Source organism: Saccostrea echinata, unplaced genomic scaffold (genome assembly GCF_033153115.1).
Source record: "Saccostrea echinata isolate AGI-Se365-2 ecotype Australia unplaced genomic scaffold, CSIRO_AGI_Sech_v1 ptg000029l, whole genome shotgun sequence".
Lineage (NCBI taxonomy): Eukaryota > Metazoa > Mollusca > Bivalvia > Ostreida > Ostreidae > Saccostrea > Saccostrea echinata.
Genome location: NW_026889778.1, coordinates 831,659 through 858,397, shown reverse-complemented (window position 1 = coordinate 858,397; position 26,739 = coordinate 831,659). Strand labels below are relative to the sequence as shown.

The 26,739-nt window shown below is 36.4% G+C and overlaps 1 protein-coding gene across 1 annotated transcript in view; it reads left to right on the top strand.

The window, feature by feature from the left end:
• Window positions 1–26,739, top strand: part of LOC133195444 (uncharacterized) — a 319,912-nt gene that overhangs the window by 265,860 nt on the left and 27,313 nt on the right. Inside the window, exons 6-8 of the mRNA XM_061331287.1 lie at window positions 5,033–5,338; window positions 11,078–11,581; window positions 22,563–22,660. Coding sequence (XP_061187271.1) covers window positions 5,033–5,338; window positions 11,078–11,581; window positions 22,563–22,660 — 908 coding nt within the window. The remainder of the gene's footprint in view (window positions 1–5,032; window positions 5,339–11,077; window positions 11,582–22,562; window positions 22,661–26,739) is intronic.

Here is a 26,739-nt window from a genome sequence, read left to right as displayed (position 1 = left end):
ACATCAGACCGGGTCTGGATCAGTGATGATGATAACAATCTCATCTTGACAAACACAGCAGGTGATAAACTACATCATCTGACAGGTATAGATAGTGATTATACTGGAGTACACACAGTGACTAGGGACGGTGATTTAATTTATATAGACAGGGAGTTAAACATCAACAAACTGTCTACAGAGAACAGAGTAAAGTCTACATTAATAAAGTACACAGCACCATGGTATCCACAGTGTGTCTACAGCTCCCCCTCCACTGGAGACCTGCTGGTCGGGATGTATAGAGGTAATACAGGCAAGGTAAACCGTTACAATAACACAGGAGAACACATACAGACCATACAGTACAACAACAAAGGTCAGGGACTATATAGACAACCTCTCTACATCACAGAGAACCGCAATGGAGATGTTATTGTGTCTGACTATATTGAGTCTTACCTTGATGCGTGGTCTGGTGTAGTGGTGACAGATCATGTAGGTAACCATCGCTTCTCCTACACAGGACCTCCATCAGGATCAGAACTATCACCTTGGGGAATCTGCACTGACGCGCTGTCACACATCCTGGTGTGTGATGCTAACACCCGATCAGTACAGATAATTGATAAAGACGGACAATTCCTGTCATTGATAGAGACATCAGAACACGGGAGATACAAACCATGGGGCCTGAGTTATGATGACAACACTAACCTGCTCTGGGTCGGATCTGGGTATAACAACACAGTGTACATATACAGTCTTATCAATGGAGGGGATAATCTGACCGGTAAGTCATACATAAGTATAATTATATGTTTTGTTGTACAATGTCTAGTGTGTACAATATATTATAGTTATGTTTTATGTGTAATTACAAGACATTAAGGAATAATCATACTGATAGTTTGAAGTGTAATTACATTACATGGTTAATTGAATTACAACTTGTTTCATTAATTCACAAGAAATGTTTTTAAGATGAGGATATTAATTTATAAGTTGTAATTAATAACGATATAATTTTCAGAAAATATACTTAAGATTTAGTTAGTATTATTTAATATGTACTTAGTTTTAGATGTTAACTTTGTTGTCTTTAACAAACTACTCCAGATTTTGTACAGATAAGACCTGACATAGATTCTGTCCTACATCATGTATAACGTAGTATAAAGTGTTCAGTTCCTTGACTGTCAAAGATTTGTACAATAACTCTCATTGATTCTGTCTTCTGTTTGGGTTGACATGATTTTATATTCCTCTGTTAAAGTCAGGTAATGAATACAATGGGTGGTTTGCAGGTTAACTTTACAGATCACTACAAATATCAGGAAATGGATAAAATGGTTGTAAAATGGGGGGTGGGGGCAGGGGCGAGGGGGTGGAAATTGGGGGGTTGGTGGGGAATTGCCCTAGTTCTTATCAATAGTTGATATGCAGTTCTTTAAATACTCCATTCGAGCAAAATTCCATCACATTGACTACAAACAATTTGTACAAGTTGATAGTTAGATATATAGCCACCATTGATATTAACACAGCTCTGTCTTAGAATGTTGTGTATTTCTGTAGCAGGTGTTCAGTAAATCTACACTGTGTACTGGGTTGACATTTTACATGTATATTACATGGAATTTTTGCAGATTAAAAGTGAAACCAAAGTCAGAAGTATATAGTTATACCCCTCTACCCTCCACATACTTTTTTTCTGGGGAAAGGGGGGGGGTTGGGGTTGGGGAGGGGGTGCCTCACTATATCATGCTACTTAAACATTTTCTTTCAGTACTTTTTTAACGCACCAAACCTTTTTGTTCTGTATTTATTATGTAAAGAAGTAAAAAAAAAAACCCTCCTCAAGAACCAAATGAAAATTAATTTTCAATTTAGCTTTTAAAATCTTGGAAAATAAGGTGTACAATTTTGTGTTGGCTCATGTTCATTGAAATTGAATATTTCCATTGTATCGTGCTACGTCGACCATAAAAGTGATCTGGGGGGGGGGGGGGGGGCAAAAATATGACATAAATCAATGTTTTCTCTCCTCACCTTTCTTCGTGTCAACTTTTTAGCTCACCTGAGCCGAAGGCTGAAGTGAGCTTTTCTGATCACATTTTGTCCGTCGTCCGTCTGTCCGTCCGTTTGTCTGTAAAATTTTCACATTTTCAACTTCTTCTCAAGAACCACTAGGCCAAATTCAACCAAACTTGCCACAAAGTATCCTAGGGTGAAGGAGATTCAAGTTTGTTCAAATGAAGGGCCACGCCTCTTTCAAGGGGAGATAATTAGGAATAAGTGAAAAAATAATGGCATCATTATAAATCTTCTTCTCAAGAACCACTGGGCCAGGAAGGATGAAATTTATGTGGAAGCATCTTCAGGGAGTGTGATTCAAGTTTGTTCAAATCATGACCCCCGGGGGTAGGGTGGGGCCACAATGGGGGATCAAAGTTTTACATAAAAATATATACAAAAATATGTTTAAAAATCTTCTTCTTAAGAACAGTAAAGCCATGATTTTGTCATATTTATATGGAAGCATCCTCAGGTAGTGTAGATTCAAGTTTCTTCAAATCATGACCTCTGTGGGTAGGGTGGGGCAACAATGGGGGATCAAAGTTTTACATTTAGATATATATGATTGATTGATTGTATGTTGTTTTACGTCCCATTCGAGAATTTTTCACTCACATAGAGACGTCACCATATACCGGTGAAGGGCTTCAATTTTGACCTTTACTCGGCACTCAGGACCATTGAGCAGTGAGGGATCTTTATCGTGCCAACGCCTGCCGTGACACGGGGCCTCGGTTTTTAAGGTCTCATCCGAAAGACCCGCAACTTTCACTCCAAAGTGCCGAGCGCATGGCGAAGGAACAGTTGCTACCTACTGTGGAATCATCATTGTTCGTGGGGGATCAATGCTCGTGGATTTCGTGGGTCACCCTTATCCACGAATATACATCCCCACGAACATTTTTTTTGGTCAACATACTGATTAATTAAATCGACCAAATAAACGAGCTGCCCACGAAATTACATCCCAACGAAACAATAAAATATTGCTTGCCCACGAACATTGACCCCCACGAATTTAAATGATTCCACAGTATTTTTTATCGACTTAGGTCTGTCGCGGCCGAGATTCGAACTCACGACCTCCCAATCACGGAGCGAGTGCTCTACTGACTAAGCTACCGTGAACGGTCATTTAGATATATAGGAAAATATCTTTAAAAATCTTCTTCTTATGAAAGCAAAGCCATGATTGGTCATATTTATATGGAAGCATCCTCAGGCAGTGTAGATTCAAGTTTGTTGAAATCATGAATCCCCCCCCCCCCACCTTTGGGGATAGGATGGGGCCACAATGGGGCATCAAAGTTTTTCATAAGAGTATATAGAAAAAACTTTAAAAATCTTCTTCTCAAGATCAGCAAAGCCATGATTGGTCATTTTTATATGGAAGGATTCTCAGGTAGTGTAGATTCAAGTTTGTTCAAATCATGACCCCGGAGGTAGGGCGGGGCCACAATGGGTGACCAAAGTTTACAGAGGAATATATAGGAAAAAAATCATTTACTCAAGAACACAAAAGCTATGATTAGTCATATTGATATATGGAAGCATCCTCAGGTAGTGTAGAATGAAATTTGTTCAAATGAGGGCCCCTGGAGGTAGGGTGGGGCCACAATGGGGGATAAGTTTTTCATAAGAGCATATAGAAAAAACTATAAAAATCTTCCTCTTAAGAACAGTAAGGCCATGATTGGTCATATTTATATGGAAGCATCCTCAGGTAGTGTAGGTTCAAATTTGTTCAAATTATGACCCCTGGGGGTAGGGTTGGGCCACAATGAGGGAACAAAGTTTTAAATAGAAATATATATAGGAAAATATTTTAAAAATCTTCTTCTTAAGAACAGCAAAACCATGTTTGGTCATATTTATATGGAAGCATCCTCAGGTAGTGTAGATTCAAGTTTGTTCAAATCATGACCCCCTGGGGTAGGGTGGGACAACAATGGGGGATCAAAGTTTTACATAGAAATATATAGGAAAATATCTTGAAAAAATCTTCTTCTTAAGAACAGCAAAGCCATGATTGGTCCTATTTATATGGAAGCATCCTCAGGTAGTGTAGATTTAAGTTTGTTCAAATCATGACCCCATGGAGGTAGGGTGGGGCCACAATGGGTGATCAAAGATTACAGAGGAATATATAGGAAAAACTCTTTTTCTCAAGAACAGAAAAGCAATGATTAGTCAAATTGATATGAAGGCATCCTGGGGTAGTGTAGAATGAAATTTTTTCAATGAGGCCCCCGGGGGTAGGGTGGGGCCACAGTGGGGGATCAAATTTTTACAAATGAATATATGGGAAAAAATCTTTTCCTCAAGAACAGCAAAGCCATTTGTTATATTGATATGAAAGCATCACCAGGTATTTTAAAATTCAACCCCCCCACCCCCCCCCCCCCCCCACACTGGTAAACTTTTCAATGCTGAAATGATTTTTGCTTTTTTCCCTAGCCAATGTGCTCAGGTGAGCGATGTGGCCCATGGGCCTCTTGTTGTTTTAATTTTTTTATGTTCTTGGACAATTGTTTATTGTTTTTAAAATTTCTGAAGGCTGGTTAGATGACGCCTAGTTAAATTTCTTATTTCATAAGTAAAAAAATATTTAATAACTATTTTTCTGCTACAAAAATAGTTTTTCCTTTATAATTCATGATATTTGTAGACTACACACAGGAATTTCTTATTTTTTTACAAAAGAAACAAATACATGTATATTGAAATACCAAAAATGATTATGAATGATCAGATCTATTTTCTATAACTCTACATCATTTCACCATCAAGTTAAAATGAAATTGAAATGAATGTTTAATGAAATTGAAATGACTGTTTAATTTCATACCTTGTTCTTAGCCCATGAGCATGATGGGGTACTAAGCAACAAAAATAACCAGATAATATTTTGGAACCGAATTAGAGAGATAAAATTTGAAACTAACAGAATATTAACATTTTTAATTTTGTTTAGCTCCAAACAGTGATGATATAAACGAAGTTGATGAGTTGAAGAAGTTTCTGAGGAAGGAGAAGACAACTGTTTCCCATGCCAGAGGAATACTTGTTGGATGTGCTGAGGCTGGAAAAACAACACTGCTGAAGCGATTAAGACGACAACGTCAAAATATCAGTGAAGCTACAAAGTCATCCACGGGAATAACAACACTGCTGAAGCGATTAAGAGGGAAACGTCAAAATGTCAGCGAAGTTACAGAGTCCACCAGGGGACTGGAAGTCCATCAACATCTCTTCATTGTTAAAGATGAAGTTTTAGAAGGTAAAAATAATTTCTGATACATATTCATAGGATAAATGACAGAAGCAGGCCACTTTTCCAATAGAGATGCCCACTTGATTTTTTGGCTCAGGTGAGCTTGACATCAAATTTGTGTTTGGCTAAATTTCAGGGAAGGTATTCAAGATATTTTTTATTAGCTCACCCGAGCTGAAAGCTCAAGTGAGCTTTTCTGATCACATTTTGTCCGTCGTCCGTCTGTCTAGCTGTCCGTCCTTCCGTCTGTAAACTTTTCACATTTTCGATTTCTTCTCCAGAACCACTGGGCCAAATTCAACCAAACTTGCCACAAAGCATCCTTGGGTGAAGGGGGTTCATGTTTGTTCAAATGAAGGGCCACGCCCTCTTTCAAGGGGAGATAATTAAGAATTAGTGAAAATTTGGTGTCATCTTTTAAAAATCTTCTTCTCAAGAACCTTTGGGCAGGAAAAGTTGAAACTTAGGTGAAATCTTCATTACATAGTGTAGATTCAAATTTGTTTAAATCATGATCCCCGGGTGTAGGGTTGGGTCACAATGGGGGATCAAATTTTTACGTAGGAATATATAGAAAAAAAATCTTTAAAAATCTTCTTCTCAAGAACAACAAAGCCACAATTAGTCATATTGATATGGAATCATCCTGAGGTAGTGTAGATTCAAGTTTGTTCAAATTATGACCCCTTGGGTTAGGGTGGGACCACAATGGGGGATCAAAGTTTTACATAGGAATATATTGGAAAATTCTTTAAAAAATTTCTTCTCAAGAACAATAAGGCCACAATTGGTCATATTGAAATGGAATCATTCTTAGGTAGTGTAGATGCAAGTTTGTTCAAATCATGACCCCCGGAGGTAGGGTGGGGCCACAATGGGGGATCAAAATTTTACAAAGGAATATATAGGAAACATCTTTAAAAATCCTCTTCTCAAGAACAACAAAGCCACGATTAATCATATTGATATGGAATCATCCTCAGGTAGTGTAGATTCAAGTTTGTTCAAATCATGACCCCCGGGGTAGGGTGGGGCCACAATGGGGGATCAAAGTTTTACATAGGAATATATAGGAAAATTCTTTAAAAATCTTTTCAGGAACAGGTAAACCATGATTAGTCATAGTGATATGGAAGCATTCCGAAGTATTTTAGATTCAGGTTTGTTCTAAGCATTCTCCAGTAGTAGGGTGGGGCCATAATGGGTGATCAAAGATTTACAAAAGAACATATTTTTAAAAATCTTCTGTTTTAGAACAACAAAGCCATGATTAGTCATATTGATACTGAAGCATCCTCAGGTAGTGTAGATTCAAGTTTGTTCAAATCATGAATGACCCCCCCCCCCCCCCTTCCCCAGGGTAGTGTGGCAGACATCTTTAAAATTCCGTTTTTAAGAACAGCAAAGCCATGATTAGTTATTTGAAGATAGAAGCGTCCTCAGAAAGTTTAGATTCAATTGCATTCAAAACATGGCACCTGGGGGTAGGCTAAGGGTATGCCTAGAAAAGGCAACCAAAGCTTTAGATACGAATATATAGGAGAAGAGATCTGCTGACAAAAAACAGCAGGGCCATATTGACTCAGGTGAATGTTGTGGCCCGTGGGCCTCTTGTCAAACTTAATATGCTTATATATTGATGAGTGTTATTCAATTTCATCAATGTTTTTGACCTTTGGCCTTCAATTTACCTTGACCTCACTTTCAAATTTTTAGCTCAACTGAGCCTAAGGCTCAAGTGAGCTTTTCTGATCACATTTTGTCCGTCGTCCGTCTGTCCGTCCGTCCGTCTGTCTGTCCGTCTCTTAACTTTTCACATTTTCGACTTCTTCTCAAGAACCACTGGGCCAAATTCAACCAAACTTGCCACAAAGTATCCTTGGATAATGGGGATTCAAGTTTGTTCAAATGAAGGGCCACGCCCTCTTTCAAGGGGAGATAATTAGGAATTAGTAAAAAAAATTATGGCATCATTTAAAAATCTTCTTCTCAAGAACCACTGGGCCATGAAATATGAAACTTATGTGGAAAGATCCTCAGGTAGTGTAGATTCAAATTTGTTCAAATCATGACCCCCGGGGGTAGGGTGGGGCCACAATGGGGGATCAAATTTTTACATAGAAATATATAGGAAAAAATCTTTAAAAATCTCCTTAAGAACAGCAAAGCCATGATTGGTCATATTTATATGGAAGCATCCTCAGGTTGTGTAGATTCATGTTTAAGTCATGACCCCCCCCTTTCCGGGGATAGATGGGGCAACAATTGGGGCTCATATATATATATATATATATATATAGAGAGAGAGAGAGAGAGAGAGAGAGAGAGAGAGAGAGAGAGAGAGAGTATATAGAAAAAAATCTTCTTCTCAAGATCAGCAAAGCCATGATTGGTCATATTTATCTGGAAGGATCCCCAGGTAGTGTAGATTCAAGTTTGTTCAAATCATGACCCCATGGGGGTAGGGTGGGGCCACAATGGGTGATCAAAGTTTACAGAGTAATATTTCGGAAAAAATCTTTTTTTCAAGAACAGAAAAGCCATGATTAGTCAATTTGGTATGGAGGCACCCTTCGGTAGTGTGTAGGGTGGGGCCACAATGGGGGATCAATATTTTACAAAGGAATATATGGGAAAAAAATCTTGTGCTCAAGAACAGCAAAGCCATTTGTTATATGGATATGAAAGCATCATCAGGTAGTTTGAGATTCAACCCCCCCCCCCCCCCCCCCCACCCCCTCGTAAACTTTTCAATACTGAACTGATTTTTGCTTTTTTTCCTCGCCAATGTGCTCAGGTGAGTGATGTGGCCCATGGGCCTCTTATTTAGCTTAGTTTCAAAGAAACAAATCAAGATATTCCATCAAACTTCACATGCTGATACATATGTAGAACTATTCAAGTGCATCAACGTTTTTTGACCGTGACCTTTCCTTTTGACCTTGATGTCACTTTTTCTCAAATTGTGTTTAGCTCAATTTTAAGGAAACTTTTTCCAAATATTCTTTTTTTTATGTAAGCTTATGCACTGATACATTATTTGGTGAAAATTTATCAACACTGTCCATTTTTTTTACCTTGACCTCCAAAATGATTTGGTTTTACCATCATTGTGTATTAAACTCAGTTTTAAAGAAACTATTCAAGATATTTTCATCAAACTTCATACACTAATACAAATGTTTATGTTGTTTTACTAATGAACCCAGGGAGGGGCATTCATGAAGTTTTCATCAAATCTTTTCAAACTTACTGGCCAGTAGGACCAGTGAACTTTCTAACTTTACTGGCCCAACAAAAATTTTACTGGCCCTCTTTATTTAAAAAATGAATACATAATTATAAATTAATACATGGCAACTTTAGAAAAGCCGCTATTTTTCGGCCTTTGTCATGTTTCAGTAAGTTCATAGGATATTCGCGTATTTTACCTACTAGTTAATAGTTACTAGTTAGTTCCCTTTTTAGCTCACCTGAGCCGAAGGCTCAAGTGAGCTTTTCTGATCACATTTTGTCTGTAGTCTGTCTGTCTGTCTGTCTGTCCGTCCGTCTGTAAACTTTTCACATTTTCGACTTCTTCTCAAGAACCACTGGGTCAATATCAACCAAGCTTGCCAGAAAGTATCCTTGGGTGAAGGGGATTCAAGTTTGTTCAAATGAAGGGCCACGCCCTCTTTCAAGGGGAGATAATAAAGAATTAGTGAAAAATTAATAGCATGTTTTAAAAATCTTCTTCTCAAGAACAACAGAGCCAGGAAAGATGAAACTCATGTGGAAGCATCCTCAGGTAGTGTAGATTCAAGTTTGTTCAAATCATGACCCCGGGGGGTAGGGCGGGGCCACAATGGAGGATCAAATTTTTACAAAGAAATATATGGGAAAAACCTTTAAAAATCATCTTCTCAAGAAAAGCAAAGCCATGATGAGTCATACTTATATGGAAGCATCCTCAGGTAGTGTAGATTCAGGTTTGTTCAAATCATGACCTTTGGGGGAAGGGCGGGGCCACAATGGAGGATCAATATTTTACATAGCAATATATAGGAAAAACCTTTAAAAATCTTCTTCTCAAGAACAGCACAGCCATGATTGGTCATATTTATATGAAAGCATCCTCAGGTAGTGAAGATTCAAGTTTGTTCAAATCATGACCCCCCGGGGAAGGGCGGGGCCACAATGGAGGATCAAAGTTTTATATAGAAATATATAGGAAAAACCTTTAAAAATCTTCTTTTCAAGAACAGCAAAGCCATGATGAGTTATATTTATATGAAAGCATCCTCGGGTAGTGTAGATTCAATTTTTTTCAAATCATGACCCCGGGGTAAGGGTGGGGCCAAATGGAGGATCAAAGTTTTACATAGAAATATATAGGAAAATTTCTTCTTCTGAAGAACTGCAAAGCCATGATAAGTCATTTTGATATGGAAGCATCCTCAGGTAGTGTAAATTCAATTTTGTTCAAATGATGAAGCCTGGGGGTAGGGTGGGGCCCAATGGGGGATTGAAAATTTTACATAGGAACATATAGGAAAATATCTTCTTCTCAAGAACTGAAAATCATGTTTAGTCATTTTGATATGGAAACATCCTCAGGTAGTGTAAATTCAATTTTATTTCTTCAAATGATTACCCCCGGGGCAGTGGTGGCTCCAAGAATTTCGTAACTGGGGGAGGGGTGGGGGGAACAGTAGAGGCAGTGGGTGTGGGGCTGCATTGCATTGAAGCCCCCAGTGGGTCTAGAGCAAGACCTTGGTGGGGGTCTGGGAAGCTGACGAATTCTTATGAAGAAGAGATGTTTTTTCCTTGATTTTAGGATAATGGACATATAAGTTCTACATTAAAAAAATCAAATGGGGGGCGCAATGGCCCTGGATCTGCCCTTGTGGGGGTAGGGTGAGGCCCAGTGAGGGATCGAAAGTTTTACGTAAGAACATATAGAAAAATATTTCTTCTCAAGAACAGAAAAACCTTGTTTAGTCATATTGATATGGAAGCATCCTCAGATAGTGTAGATTCAAGTTTGTTCAAATCATGACCCCTGGGATAGGGAGGAGGGAGGAGCCACAATGGGGGATCAAATTTTTACAAAGGAATAAATTGGAAAATTTTTAAAAATCTTTTTAAGTACAACAAAGCCATATGTTAAATTGACATGGAAGGAAGTTTAAAATTCAAGCCCCCCCCCCTCCAACCCCACCCCGAAATCTTTTCAATACTGAACTGATTTGTGCTTTCCTAGCCAATGTGCTCAGGTGAGCGATGTGGCCCATGGGCCTCTTGTTATCGGTTGTTACGTCCAAGGTTAGTATATATACCGTATTATGTCCCTCTTATGTATAATAGTACGATACACCAACGCATGCTTAATCTTTTTATTTAATATATTAATAAAATTAATGCACGCAAGACAGTTTAAATGTATTTTGACTGTGTATGACTGCGTCGGTCTTTGGACCATTTAGTTTCGTGAAGACTGTTCATGTCCTATGGACATATTTCTAGTTTTTACAATGTTTGATCTGGAGCAGCCAACCAGAAAGCTGGAAATTATTCAATCATCGTCATAAAATAAAGAATTTTATTGTTTAAATAATGAACACATATATACAGACATAAGATATAATGCGATCAGTAGAATGTTTGTTGTCAATCCTCAATTGTGATAAAATAGACATATATAATTACTCTATGATGTGATTAAAATGAAAACATTTACCAAATAACAACATTCCTTTTTTACAGTGACTGATGATGACTCACCATTGAAGACATTTATCAGGATAAACGCTGCAGATTTGAAACCAGACCCGAACAATGCAGTTGACAGCTCCGATACAAATGGGAAAGAAGACAATTTGGAACTAGGAAGTACTGATAAAATCACTGAAGTAGTTTATAGCCGAGAAGAAAAGAAAGAAGAGAATGTGGAAATGTCTAGTTCACCAACTGAGGGCACAGAAGAAGAGACTACAGTAGAGGTAATGGCCAGTCTTCTCTCCTCAGAAGCTCCAGCTTTGGTGAAAGATGAAATTTTTCAGAAAATCTTGTCTGATAAGGAGAAGTTACCAACGGTAAGCATGCTGGATTTTGCTGGCCAGTTAGCGTATTATGCTTGTCACCAAATTTACGTAACACCAAAGGCCTTCTTCATCCTTGTATTGGACATGACTAAGAGGTTTGAAGATGTTGTCAGTAAAGAGAAAGATAATCAAGAAGGATCAATCTTCTCCGTGTGGACTAACAAAGGTAAGACACTGTAAAATGTCAAGATTCCTTTAAAGGTAGGCCCGGATTTTACACATCCGAATGTAATTTTGTTCACCAACAATAAACATCCATTTATTAGCTCACCTGAGCCAAAGGCTCAAGTGAGCTTATCTCATCACATTTTGCCCGTCGTCCGTCTGTCCGTCCGTCTCTAAACTTTTCACATTTTCGACTTCTTCTCAAGAACCACTGGGCCAAATTCAACCAAACTTGCCACAAAGTATCCTTGGATAATGGGGATTCAAGTTTGTTCAAATGAAGGGCCAAGACCTCTTTCAAGGGGAGATAATTAGGAATTAGTGAAAAAATAATGGCATCATTTAAAAATCTTCTTCTCAAGAACCACCGGGCCATGAAATATGAAACTTATGTGGAAAGATCCTCAGGTAGTGTAGATTCAAATTTGTTCAAATCATGACCCCCGGGGGTAGGGTGGGGCCACAATGGGGGATCAAATTTTTACATAGAAATATATAGGAAAAAATCTTTAAAAATCTTCTTCTCAAGAACAGCAAAGCCATGATTGGTCATATTTATATGAAAGCATCCTCAGGTAGTGTAGATTCAAATTTGTTCAAATCATGACCCCATGGGGGTAGGGTGGGGCCACAATGGGGGTCAAACTTTTACATAGAATATACAGGAAAAAATCTTTTTCTCAAGAACAGCACAGTCATGATTAGTAAAATTGATATGGAGGCAAACTTGGGTAGTGTAGAATTAAATTTGTTCAATTGAGGGACCCCAGGGGAAGGGTGGGGCCACAATGGGTGATCAAAGTTTTACAAATGAATATATGTGAAAAAATCTGCTGCTCAAGAACAGCAATGCCATTTGTTATATTGATATGAAAGCATCATCAGGTAGTTTAAAATTCACCCCCCTCCCCCTTGTTAACTTTTCAATGCTAAACTGATTTTTGCTTTTTTTCCCTAGCCAATGTGCTCAGGTGAGCGATGTGGCCCATGGGCCTCTTGTCATTTGTTTAATAGATTGAAATATTCAAACATTATTTTTAAAATTATGACGACGAGAAAAGCCTGTGTGTTGAAATGTAAACATAGCAAATGATTAATTTCAAGTAATTAAAATAATTTTTGCCTGTGTTCTGTACGGACAGATAAACAGACTGACGGAGAAGCAAGTCATAGTCTCGACTCTCCTCTGGTTTTATGTTAGAAAGGAGACTTGAAATTAAGAAGTAAAAAAAAAACACACAAAAATATATCTTAAAAAAGAGGAGGAAACCTCTGCAGCCACCCTCATGTGTATGTTAGGACCAAAATGGCAGTATTTTTTTAAATACAAATTATTTTGTATTTAATATATTCATTTGTATTCTGTTTTTAATGCAGTGCTAATTATTTACTTGCAGAGGGCTTTGATCTCGATTGAGTATCAAATTTGCAAATGTATTTTAAAATGAATTCCATAAATTAACAAACAAATATTTTACACATATTCGAATTGATCCAGTGAAATACCAGTTGGCTTTACTTCAACCAAAATGTATCAACATCAAAATTGGCCTATTATCTGTAGGTTTATCTGCTAGGTGAGTGTTGGGCATGCACTCTCCAATATTACAGTTTGAATTTAGCCAGTTGAGACAATTCAATTGGAGAAAGGCACCATGCATCCAAGATTTTATTCACTTTTCCATGCAGAAAAAGTTCTTTAAGAGGGCTGGGTGGTTGTGGCCATTTTCAGACTATATTGATCTCCTTTATAAGAAGAGCTCCATGTAAAGATATACAAAAATGATCAAATTTTAAAACTAAAATGTATGAAATTTTTGTTTGCCAAATGATAGTTGATAGCTTAAGATATCATATCTAAAAAATTAAGTTATATCTGATGGTTAATTTGTTGACCCCCCAGCCTCCTTAACTATGTGTCATTGCTTTCAGTGAGGAATTACCTTTTGTATGATAGAACCGCCATTTTTGGTTTGCACATGTTTATTTATGGTCACCTATTAAAACGTTTGTGTCTCATGTATTGATAAGCGCTTATTTGACTAAGATGCATTCCAAATTTTAAAATCCCCAGTTCAGCTGAGAAAAATCCAGAAAAAAGTGTCGGAACAAAGACATTATTCTTATTTTCATGATTGATGAAAATTAGGGTCGGTGGGATTGTAAACCAAAAGAAAAAAAAACTGGCTTTTTGCTAAATTTATCCTATTTAGCATAATCAAGTTTGTGATCTAAAGAAAAAAAATTGGCATGTAGGCAATTTGAATTTCGAGAAATTTCCAAACTTGCAATATTTTTAGCTCACCTGAGCTGAAAGCTCAAGTGAGCTTTTCTGATCACCCGTTGTCCGTCGTCCGTCCATCTGTCTGTAAACTTTTCACATTTTCAACTTCTTCTCACGAACCACTGGACCAATTTTAGCCAAACCTGGTACAAAGTATCCTTGGGTGAAGGGGAGTTTAAATTGTTAAAATAAAGGGCCAAGTCCCCTTACAAGGGGAGATAATCGAGAAAAGACTAAAATAGGGTGGGGTCATTAAAAAATCTTCTTCTCAAGAACCACTGGGCCAAAAAATCTGAAACTTGCGTGGAAGCATTCTGGGGTAATGTAAATTCTAAGTTGTTAAAATCATGACCCCCGGTGGTAGGGCGGGGCCACAATAGGGAATCCAAGTTTTACATTGAAATATATTAGAAAAATCTTTAAAAATCTTCTTCTCAAGAACCACTGAGCCAGAAAAGCTGAAACTTATGTGAAAGCATCCTGGGGTAGTGTAGATTCTAAATTGTTCAAATCATGACCCCTGGGGGTAGGGCGGGGCCACAATAGGGAATCCAAGTTTTACATTGAAATATATAAGAAAAATCTTCTTCTCAAGAACAACTGAGCCAGAGAAGCTGAAACTTATGTGGAAGCATCCTGGGGTAGTGTAAATTCTAAATTGTTCAACTCATGATCCACGAGGGTAGGGCGGGGCCGCAATAGGTATTACAAGTGGGGAAATCTGGTAAAGAACTGCATGGCCAAAGTCACTCAGGTGAGCGATTTTGCCCATGGGCCTCTTGTTTAAACCTCCTGTATATAAAAGTTTAGGGGTGTACATAGCAATCCCCTTGTCCATCTGTCTGTCTGTTTGTATGTCGTGCAATCTTGTCTAGGCTTTAACTTTGTTGTTATGGAGAAAACACTGGAAGCTTATACTTAGTGCAGATATTGCTTATGATTAGGGGATAAGTAGTGACCTTGATCCAAGGTCATTCTGGCAAGTTCAAGGTCACTGGAGAAAAAATGTGCAGGCCATAGTTTTGTAATGGAAAATCACTGGAAGCTCATACTTGATACAGAGATTGTTTGTCACCCAAAGGTATGTCCATATTTTGACCCAAGGTCATTCCAGCAAGTCAATGGCAGAAAAAAGTATACAATTCCTGTCTTTGACTTTGTAATGGAAGATCAGTCGAAGCCCATGCTTGGTATAGAGATTGCCTATGATTTGGGGGGGGGGGGGGGGGGGAGTGTCCTGACCTTGATTCTAGGTCATTCTCACAAGTTCGAGGTTACTGGCAGAAAAGTATAAAATCCTTGTTCAAATTATATCTTTGTAATGGAGAATAACTGGAAGCTCATACTTGATACAGACATTGCTTATGATCTGAGGGTCTGTCCTGATTATTTTGTGAGCTTCCTCACAGAACCTCTTGTTTAAACTTGATTTTTACATAATCTATGTAAACCTTTCATCTCGTTTTGTGGTCCCATTCCCTGAACCATTATTTGCATAATTTGAGTCTGCACTACCTAGCTACATATATTTAACAGTTGCTGCAGTGTTAATTCAAAGAAGTTATTAAAAAAAAAACATCTTTGATGCAGATATCTTAAAAAAGATTCAGCATATGTCATGTAATATAGTGATTGAATATATACATATTTTCAAAACTCAGATGGGATTTTAATAAGTATTTAAAACTCAAACTGAAATTAAGTTATTTAGTAGAAAATTTCGCATAAAAATTGATTTACGATATACTTATGTTCTATAAAATTAATATCCATATTAACTAATATTTCTTCTTTTAGACCCTTACTTCAGACAATGTAACTAAAAACAAGTCTTTCTGATATTATCACCCTTGCACCATGCAGAAAGCTATCAATGATGTTGATTTTCACATCTCTGTATCAATTAGTAACAGACTAGAATGCATTCATGGACTGTCTATAGTCGTGTTGCAATCTATACTTGTAAACATGGATAAAAAATATTAATATGTAAAGCTGTATGTACATATAGGACACATAGAGACTGTGTTTTCAACTAATCCACTTAGAGAGGAAAACTAATTTTTCGGAAATATTGATGACAAATATGGTGCTTTGAGTGTGCAGTGCGCAAGATATGGTGTTAAATGCAAAACCTTAATTATTTTCAGTATTCCGTTTCACCGAACACACCAGTACAGTGGATATTTTATTCCTATCAGCATGCCATTGAATGTACTTCTGATAAAATCCTTTCTAAAAAATCGTAAATTTATAAATCGCTTATGAATATGAGGGGAAAAAAGAAATATACTAAAAACAGTTCAGACAGAATATTTAGTTGTTTTTAAGATCTTTTATTCATAATTTTAAAAAATATGTTATCAATATGGAATTATATTATTGAAGCAATAAAAAAATAACGTCTTATTTTCTTAGTGCACTTTAACTTCTAACAAATAAAATCAAAGTCAACAACAGCCAATCTTCAATCTGAAACACTCATGAACACGGAATGAATTTATTGATAAAAATTATCACCAGAACATTTTTAGCTGTCAATGTTGCACATTTATTGAGAGGAATATGATCAAAGACATTTTCAAATGTTCAAAATTGGTCAAAATATACATTTTCCAGCAAATGTATAGCTAGGTGTATAGTCTGAATTTTGTCGGAAAACTTGTCGACCCCCCCCCCCTTTTTCAATTGCTTGCGATTTATACGCAAACTTAAGCTATATTTTATGGACTCTTAAGGCGATGGAGAAGTGTGGATATTGAATATAATTACGTTTAAAACCGAGGCACTCCAGGAATCCAAGATGACGAGTGTCGAACCTTTTGTCTTCTTATATACAAAATATAAGATATATAAATATTATATATAATTTTAAAAGTCCTTATTTCAGCGACTTCTTTATTTTAATAAATGTATTCAGACACACCTAGGAAAACACATGATACAAAAAATACACAATCCTGAAACCAAGTGCCAATGGTTGAATACACTGCAACATCCATTACTGTGGGCTTTTTGAAAGCTTATTAAAGACTTTTTAAGTAGGGATGTCAACGAATAGTCGACTACTCGACTATCAGTCGAATGGACCGACGATCGAATAATGAAACGACATTCGAATATTATTATAATTAAATAAATGCAATAAAAGAGTGATAACGAGATAGAATTCTCATCATAAACTGAGAAACCACCTTCCTCGGAGACCGTGATAAGGTTATTTTCCTCAACAAAAACGGCTGCTTTTCCATGTACGTATAAAAAAGTAAAAAAGTAAAGTAATTATAAGTGCTGCACAGCTTCGAGAATTTTTGGTCAGTAAAGGCCTGTGTTGTTTTTGTAATACAGACCCTGAAACGTGCTACTACCCCACACGCACGCTGCACGAACGGTACACGCTCGCTACACGGTTTGCACGAAACGCTGCACGGTTTACACGAAACGCTACACGATTTGCACGAAACGCTACACGGTTTACACGAAACGCTTTGCACGAAAGGCTGCACGGTTTACACGAAATCCTGCACGAAACGCTTTGTACACGTTTCTCACACGCTTTGTACACGATTCTCGCACGCTTTGGCCTCGATCTGGATTTTCTATTCGGAATCTCTCGGACTTTATTTCAATTATTACGGATTAATCAACGAATAGTTAAGAATTACAATCATTCAGATTAATTTAAGATTAAAACTCGCTAAACCAGTACTATATTAACAGATAAAATACTCAATGTTCAGTTGTAATTAATTAATAGTTGTCATTGAGTAACTATGTAACCCGCCCGGTGAAATGCTTATCATCGTCAAACTTTTTTTCACTAGACTCTAAATTACGCACTGAAAAAAATAATTATATTTGTAATTCATAATCTTTTACAGCATTTAATGTTTTTACAATTATAGTTTGATATTAAAAAGTCGTTCCATTACTGACTTTATTACTGAGAAATAAACTCAGTTTCACAGTTATATTTGAAAAAAAAAAATATTGATTAAATTGCGTATGATTTCTGTAAACGGATTGATTTTCTTTTTCTTTTTTTATTATTGATTGATTTATACATTTTTTTTTTTTTTTTGATTTAGTAAGAAAATAATTTCGTTTGATTTAATTAGGCTCTATTTATAATTTGCACTGCATCAAACAGGAACATTGTGCAGGAAGGGGGGGGGGGGGGGTAGATTACCGAGATCTTACTGTTGTCTGTACATGGCTAAATATAACCGGCACTTGTTTCAGTAAGTAAACAATCAGGAAAAAAAATTATTATAGAAACAAGTGCCCGTTCTAAGAAAAAAAAAATGTTCATGTCTCCAGCGGGACCCGACTCATGTAATTCATTTATATGCACTCTATTCAGAATGGTAAATATATCGTTTCATTACAGAGTTAAACTTTAATTTATCATTAAAATCTTATGTGGTAGAGAAACCGGGGGGATATGTATTGTAATTCTTTCGTTCTCTTTTCCGGTATTGTGTTTATCAAATATCAATATATCAACCACCTTTTAAAATCCTTGATTCCAAACCCCGTTTAGAAAAAAAAATCAATAATTATGCAATCAATAGTCGCGGCTCTTAACAATACATTCAATATATATGTATACATGTCCTATGTCCTAAAAAACTAAAAAAAAAAATTATGCTCTAGAACTGCATGATTAATAAAAACAATTAATATATAATTATATAGGATTTATTTCTTTATATTATTTTATTCACGAATACACTGGCAAATCCATTCACTGCTTACAGACAATCGGATAAATTTAAGAAATAAAATCAATCTATATTACCGTTTAATTAATCGATCGTTATTGTCGGGTGTCATCTTAGCTATGATTGACAAGAGATAATAGCAGAACAAGTTTTCAGTCCCGGCACGCTGAGTCCTTGATCGCTGTTGTAAATGACCTTGATCACAGTCATAAGAAGAATGTTGAAAGTGTAAAGAAGATTCCAATATATTTTTTAAGGGTGCATCGGGCGCACCCCATCGAAAAAAAAAGCAATAATTTCCTTACAAAAGAAAATTATCAATAAAACACTTGTTTACAACAAAAACTCAGTTTGTGTTTTCATTTGATCCCCCCCCCCCCCCCTGAAATATTTAACCTTGTATACGCCGATGCATGTGAATTATAATTCATTTATATGACTTTTATTAATCAACCGATTTTATGCATAAAAAGACAATAAATGTCTCATCGTTTGCGAAATTATTTGTATCACAATCTTGTAATATAAGAAAAATATGTTCGTTCATAAAGAAAATCAATTAACTGTGCTCCCCGGCCTGGAATTCCTATACTTCACATTTATAGCAACGCACTAGATTTTGCATTTTATTTTTCACGCCTGCCATACATGTACGTATCTATCTATTATTTTGTATTAATCACCAATATGTTCTTGTAATCTCTATATCCCATGTACAATGGTGAAGATATTCAAATAAATGAATGAAAAGGACAAGACCGGATTCCTAGTGAATTTTCTTTAAAAAGAATATTTAGTATTGCTCCCTTTAAAAAATGTATTAAATCAGTTACCTTAAAATTGATGTGCATATAATTAATTACTTTTAACACATTTTCTGTCCATCTTTATTAAATAAATAAATAAAGAAAATCAAACAAATATGTAATACATTACCGAATAATTTTATTTTGTTGTTTCCGTATTTTTTTTTTCACTCTGAAAATACCACCGGTATGATATATCCGAATAATATTAGTTACAAACAACACAGAATGACATGTTGATCCAACAATAGTCATATTTAAAATGAAAGGACTTCCGAATGAATCCTACACGTTTCTCACACGATTCTTGCACGAAAGTCGCACGTTTCTCACACGGTTCTTACACGAAAGTCGCACGTTTCTCACACGCTTCTCGCACGCTCTCTACACGGTTTGCACGAAACGCTTTGGAGCTTACATGAAACGCTGCACGGTTTACACGAAACGCTACACGGTTTGCACGTTGGAGGGCTACAAATTTAGACCTATACTCGGCCTTAGGGCCTTTGAGCAGTGAGGGATGTTTTTCGTGCCAGCACCTACAAAATTGAACACTATGTAATGAAGCTTTCACATAAGTATCATCTCTTCTGACCCAGTAGTTCTTGAGAAGAAGATTTTGAAAGAATTTTTCCTGTATATTCTATGAAAAACATCAATTTGATCACCTATTGTAGACCCACCCTTCTCCCGATAGACATTATCTGAATAAAACTGAATCTACTCTTTTTCATGAATTTTTCACAAAACTTTTCTGGCATAATTATCAATGCATCTTGAGGAGATTTTTGAAAGATGCCACTACATTTTCACTAATTTTTAGCTCTACTGGTCTGAGACCAGAAGAGCTTATGCATTGGTAAGGTGTTCCTGGTCCGTCCATCTAGCTGTCTGTCTGTCTGTAAACAATTTTTCAAAACGCCACTCCTCCTACAGTTTGATTCAATTTCAATAAGACGTGGTACACAAGTAGACTACATTAAGATACACAATTCTATATACCAGTTTTTGATTTAAATGAACGATGTTGCTATGGTTACAAAAAATAGAAATTTCTTTGAAATTCTTTCAAAAGACTACTCCTCCTACAGTTTTGATCCAATTTCAATAAGACTTGGTACATAAGTAGACTACATTTAGATACATAATTCTCTGTATCGTTTTTTGATTTGGACAAACGATGTTGCTATGATAACTAAAAAGAGAAATTTCTTTGAAATTCTTTCAAAATGCGACTCCTCCTACAGTTTTGGTCCAATTTCAATAAGACTTTGTACATAACAAAACTACATTAAGATACATAATTCTGTTTATCTGTTTTTTGATTTTGATGAACAATGTTGCTATAGTTACTAAAAATAGAAATTTCTATGAAATTCTTTCAATATGCTACACCTCCTACAATTTTGCTCTAATTTTTACAAGATTTGGTACACAAGTGGACAACATAAAGATGCATTTTTCCATTTTTATGGCATCGAGCTCTTTAGCTCGAATGCCATTTAGCGGGCGACCAAACTTTACGCGACCGCATGTGTCAGTTCATGCATCCGCCAAAGAAAATTGGCCTAGTAGTTCTTGAGAAAAAGCTGAAAATGTGATGTTTGCAGACAGACGGATGACAGACAAAATATGATCAGAAATGCTCACTTCAGCTTTCAGCTGAGGTGAGCTAAAATGCCAGCCCTAACACCAATTATATCAGCACGTGTATAAGAATAACGCAAAAAATAATTTCCAGATAATCATTATTTCTGAACAAAAAAATTAACATTCAATCTCCAAGTATATAATTATATATAACGAGAAAAAAAGTAATAGGCTGATTTATCAGATATCTCAAGAATTACGGTATCTTGACATATCATAGTGATGTACACCAATCCTGGACACAATTTTCTGACCAAAACCTTTTCTCCCGACAGTATTGCGAGTAATGCTAAATAAATACAACTTGTTTGCTTACTTATCTGCCATACGCCATCCACTTTGTGTATCCTTCTGTGTGTGTGTCAATCTCTCTCTCTCTCTCTTCATGACCTTAGCAAACATTCTTCAACACAATATATCGACGACAAAATGTGCACATGCTCACAGTACATATTGTCGCCGATGACAAAATGTGCCGATGCGTGACTGTACATTTTGTCGTCCATTATGGAGGAGGAAAAAAGGCTCGTCGTGATACCTATTGTCGCCGGCGACAGTATTACCGATGGACAACAATATGTGCAGTGAGGGTACGTATATATTGTCGTAGACGACAATATGTACAAAACGACAATATGTATTATCACACCACCTCACCCCCACCCCTCGAAACAGCGAAGTAGATACTCTAGCTATAAAAGTTACAATTGATAGAGAAATCTCGAGTTTCATTAACAAAATTCAGTTCCACTGATGTAATCTGATATTTTTCCAGCATTCATTCTTCAGCTGTTTTGTCTATAGAAATTATAATTATTATACTTAAAATAAATTTATTCATAAAAAGTAGCAATTGTCAGCTGTATTCAATAGCATTTCACCTTTTTGGTGAATGTATTACTTGCATATAAATAATTTCATTCAGTGATATTGAGAATTATTTAAATTTAATTTCCATCGTTTTTGTTCATTGAAAATCCCGGGATCCACTCCCGCTTTTCTGTGAAAACCTCATTACTACTCTACCCAAAAGATTTAGCAGGTCGGAAGTGTTCATGATTCTTCTAAACTAAAAAAGTTTACACATACTTTAAAATCTCATTAAAAACAGCAGCCCCTGTTCAAAGCAGAAAATGCCTGATTTGAAGAGGAAAATCCAGGAATTAATTTGTTTCAGCCATGTTTTGACGTGAACCTTGCTCTACTTTCTCTACCGACCAAAGCTAGCAAACCTAAAGGAAAGGGGGGGGAGGGGGGGTCTACGAATGCTTACTTCTTTAAGCATTGAAGAATCTTATAGCTTATGGTTCAGTTCAGGGTGACATACGCTATTGCTTACAATAGCAGACTTTCTAGTTCTATTGTTATTGCTGTTGCAAAGATACAAGTCAAAGTGCTACTTTTCTTTTCCTTTGCTATGACTACTCACCAGTAAAGATACAGTTTTATCAAAGACTTCTGGTTTTATCATGATGCTTTATTTGTTCTGTTAGACTAATATATCTTTGTTTCTTTTAGACTACTTGAAGTTTTGGATTACCTCAATGAAGACATTTGGAGGCAAAAAAGCACCACTGTTTCTTGTTGCCACACACACGGAGAAAAAATCTACATATGTAAGTATTCAGGCTTATAGAAATGTGAATTAGAAAGAAATAAACAGATCTCCAACGTATCATGAGAATGCACAAGTACAGCCATACATCAGAAATACAAAAAAAAGAGATTTTTTGGCCTATTAGGTTATAAGATTGGTTACTGTCTTTACAAAATGAATTGGTTTCTATTTATGTTGATGACTATAGGCAAAATGTGTATATTAATTCCTTTCTTTTACATTTATAGCTCACCTGAGCTGAAATCTCAAGTGAGCTTTATGGATCATCCGTTGTCCTGCGTCCATTCATCCGTCTCTGTATCTGTTTCTCCCTCTGTAAAAATTTCTTATTTTTCAACTTCTTAAGTACCCCTGGGCCAGAATTGACCACGTTGGCACAAAGCATCCTTTGGTAAAGGAAGCTTTAAATTTTCAAAGAAGGGACAAGCTTTCTTCCAAGGGGAGATAATCAAGGCAAAGCTAGGGAGAAGTCATTAAAAATCATCATCGTCACAAGATCCACTGTACCAGAAAAAATGAAACTTGTTGAGATAGTGTATGTAGATTCTAAATTCTTCAAATCATGGCTCTTAGGGGTATGGTAGGAACACAGTAGGAGATCAGAGTTTTACATTAAAATATATAGGAAAAACTCGTTAAAAAATCTTATAAAACCACTGGACAAGAAAAGCTGAAACTTGTGTGAAAGCATCATGAGGTAGATTAGATTCAAAGCATTCAAATATTTGTTCCAATGGCAAGGTGTGGCCACAATAGGCGATCAGAGTTTTACTGGGGAAAACTGAAAAATCTTTTTGAACCCAAACAGAAGAAAAAATGAAAAAAGTTTTTTGGCATAATATAGGTTCTATTTTTTTTTTTAAATCTTGGCCCTCTGGGGAAGGATGGGGTCACAAATAGGGTTCAAAGTTTTACATAGAAATAAGGTGAGCGTTATGGCCCTAGGGCCTCTTGTATTACATTGTAGTTCTTGTTGTTGCTTCATTTTTCCTAACATAATTTTTACTGTTTAAAATGTTCATTGAAAGGCATTCGGGGCCTCGGCTCCATTACGGAATGGAGCGCTACTCATACATTAACCCGATACGATATATCCTGGTGAACTTGAGATAAAAGATACCACAGAGTCTGACACAACTGTTTCACATTTGGATATTTTACTTGAAAAAGACGTTAATGGTAATCTAACAACCAAGCTTTATGATAAAAATGATGACTTTAACTTTTCAATCGTCAGCTTCCCTTACTTATGCAGCAATATACCTTCATCACCTGCATACGGGGTATATATCTCTCAGTTGATTCGATACGCAAGAGCATGCTCTACGTATGTACAATTTCTAAAACGAGGTAAATTATTGACAAATAAGTTGATGAAACAAGAATATCAGCTGTCTCGTTTAAAGTCATCATTTCGTAATGAACTTGTCAGCAAATACAATTTATCATTGAGTCAAATGCTGACTGACGTTTTTCATACTAATTGTTAGGCCATTATTTACACACTGAATTGTCGACGGATTTTTCCGTTATTTCCCGATCATGACAAGGAGCACACGGCGGGTGTGACCGGTCGGCAGAGGATGCTCACTCCTCCATGGCACCTGATCCCACCTCTGATGTTTGGAGGTCCGTGTTTGTGTTTGCTCTGCTCCTATTTTGTATTGTTTAATGGACTCTTGAGCTTGAATACTGTTCGTTATCTCCATATATTTCATAACATAAATGTCTAGCATGCTGGAGTAGCAATCTGGTAAATTCAGTTGTTCTGATATGCTACCACTTAACGACTGATTTTTATTACCGTAGATTGTACAATGTATATATAATAGCAACCGATTGCAGCTCCTCAAATTGCTGTAATGAGTACAATGTAACACAGAGTGATTGATTTTTTAGGTCACCTGAGTCACTCAGGTGACCCATTGCTATCCGTTTTTGTCCGTCGACGTGCGACGTGCGTTGTGCGTTAACATTTGAACATTTTCAGCTTCTTCTCTGAAACCGCTCAACCAATTTCAACAAAATTTGGCATATAGCATCTATGGGTGAAGGGGAAAAAACTGTGAATTTCATAGTCCCTGCCCCCTGGGGCCTGAGGGATTGGGATAAAACCACCAAAATTAATGCAATCTTAAAAAATTTTCTTCTTTACTCCAGGACATCAACCAGTCAAACTGTTGGCATGATTGTAATAAGCATTGAGCCCTCTACCAAAATTGTGAAATTCATGGCCCCAGGGTCAGGGGTTCTGGTGCTAGGGTGGGGCTATATAGATCATATAGTGAAAATGCATAATTTCTTTGAAAATCTTCTTCTCTGCTCCTTGGTATTAAATTTACTAACTAAGTACATAGTTATGAAGAGTGCCTTATCTAAAATTGTGAATTTCATGGCCCCAGGGTCAGGGGTTCAGGTGTTAGGGCGGGCTCTATTGATTATTTAGTGAAAATGCATTATTTCTTTGAAAATCTTCTTCTCTGCTCCTGGGTATTATTTAAACAAACTAAGTACATTGTTATGATAAGCAAGGATGCCTCTTCCAAAATTGTGAAATTCATGGCCCCAGGGACAGAGGTTCTGGTGCTAGGGTGAGGGATATATAGATCCTATAGTGAAGGTGATTTATTTCTTTGAAAATCTTCTTCTCTGCCCTTTGGTATTATTTAAACAAGCTAAGTACATTGTTATGATATGCAAGGATGCTTCTTCCAAAATTGTGAATTTCATGGCCCCAGGGTCAAGGGCTCTGGTGAAAAGGGGGGGGGGGCTCTATTGATTATATAGTGAAAAAGCAAAATTTCTTTGAAAATATTCCTTTCTGCTTCTGGTTAAAAAGCAAAGAAGCAATGTGTATAGTTATGATGAGCAAGAGTGCTTCTTCCAGAGTAGTGAATTGAATGAGCCCTTGGTCAGGTGTGTTGGCATAAGGGTGGGGCTCTTGATGATATAGTGAAAATGCATTAATTCTATTTAATTATCCTGTCTGCTTCTTAGTGTTAAGCAGATAAACAAAGTGATCACTTATAATGAGCAACTTCTGGTCCCGGGGTCAGAGGCTCTGGTGTTTCTCGGTGTGGAGGGGGCTCTATTGATAATATAGTGAATCTGTAGTAAAAATGCATTATTTCTTTAAAAATTTTCTCTGTATATGGGAATATAAGAGGCAAAAAGAATGAATGTTTTAATAAGGAAGGGTATTTTTTACCAGATTTTTGAACATCTGGAACATTTGGTCAAGTGTTCTGGTCCTGGCAAGGGCTCTGTTAATTTGTATTCTTCTGAGAGGAGTCATTCCCCTTTGCCATTTACTTTTGATAATTAATCACTGTAAATAATGTATTTGAAAGGTTAATAGAATAAGAGTAAATAAAAATAAATTGTATAATACAAAAAGTACTTTCATAGTTTTAATGATCAGTTAGACTTTTAAGTAATAGATAAATAAAAATGAGACAAAAATAACTTGTCTTATTAAATGTTCATCAAAGACCAAGAGAGGCCAATGTAAGAGTTTTCAACTAGGAATTAAAATAGTATAGAAGCACTGATAGTTTGTTAATATACTGTACGGATATGGTGATAAATGGGGAACAGATTAGAACCTAATTTATGAACTGTTACTGAATGTTGGACTAATTATTTTGTTGATCCTGATCATCCTATTTTTCTTGCTTTTGGGCAACAAAGCTTCACCTTTCAGTTCATTTTATACTCTATGGATCCTCTAAATTGTTGTATTATACTCAGGTGACCGTTAAGGCCTTTGGGCCTCTTGTCTCCTCAAGGAGCTATAGTTCCAGTTAATTATACCTGTAACATTGAAGATTAACGATGAGCATACCATGTCAAGAAAGGACAAGTCTTTAAGATAAATAAATAAGCATTGATAAAATATTAAATAGTGTTTAAAAAGGCAAGAATTTGGAAAAACGTAAAACTGTAAATATGTAGTACCAGGTGGATTCAAACCATATCTGTAAAAAGTAACATCATTAATGAGGATGAGTGGTCTAACCATGCAAATATTAACCAGGTTGTCAAAAAAGGTTTTCTTACTTTTTCAGTGTTTCTATT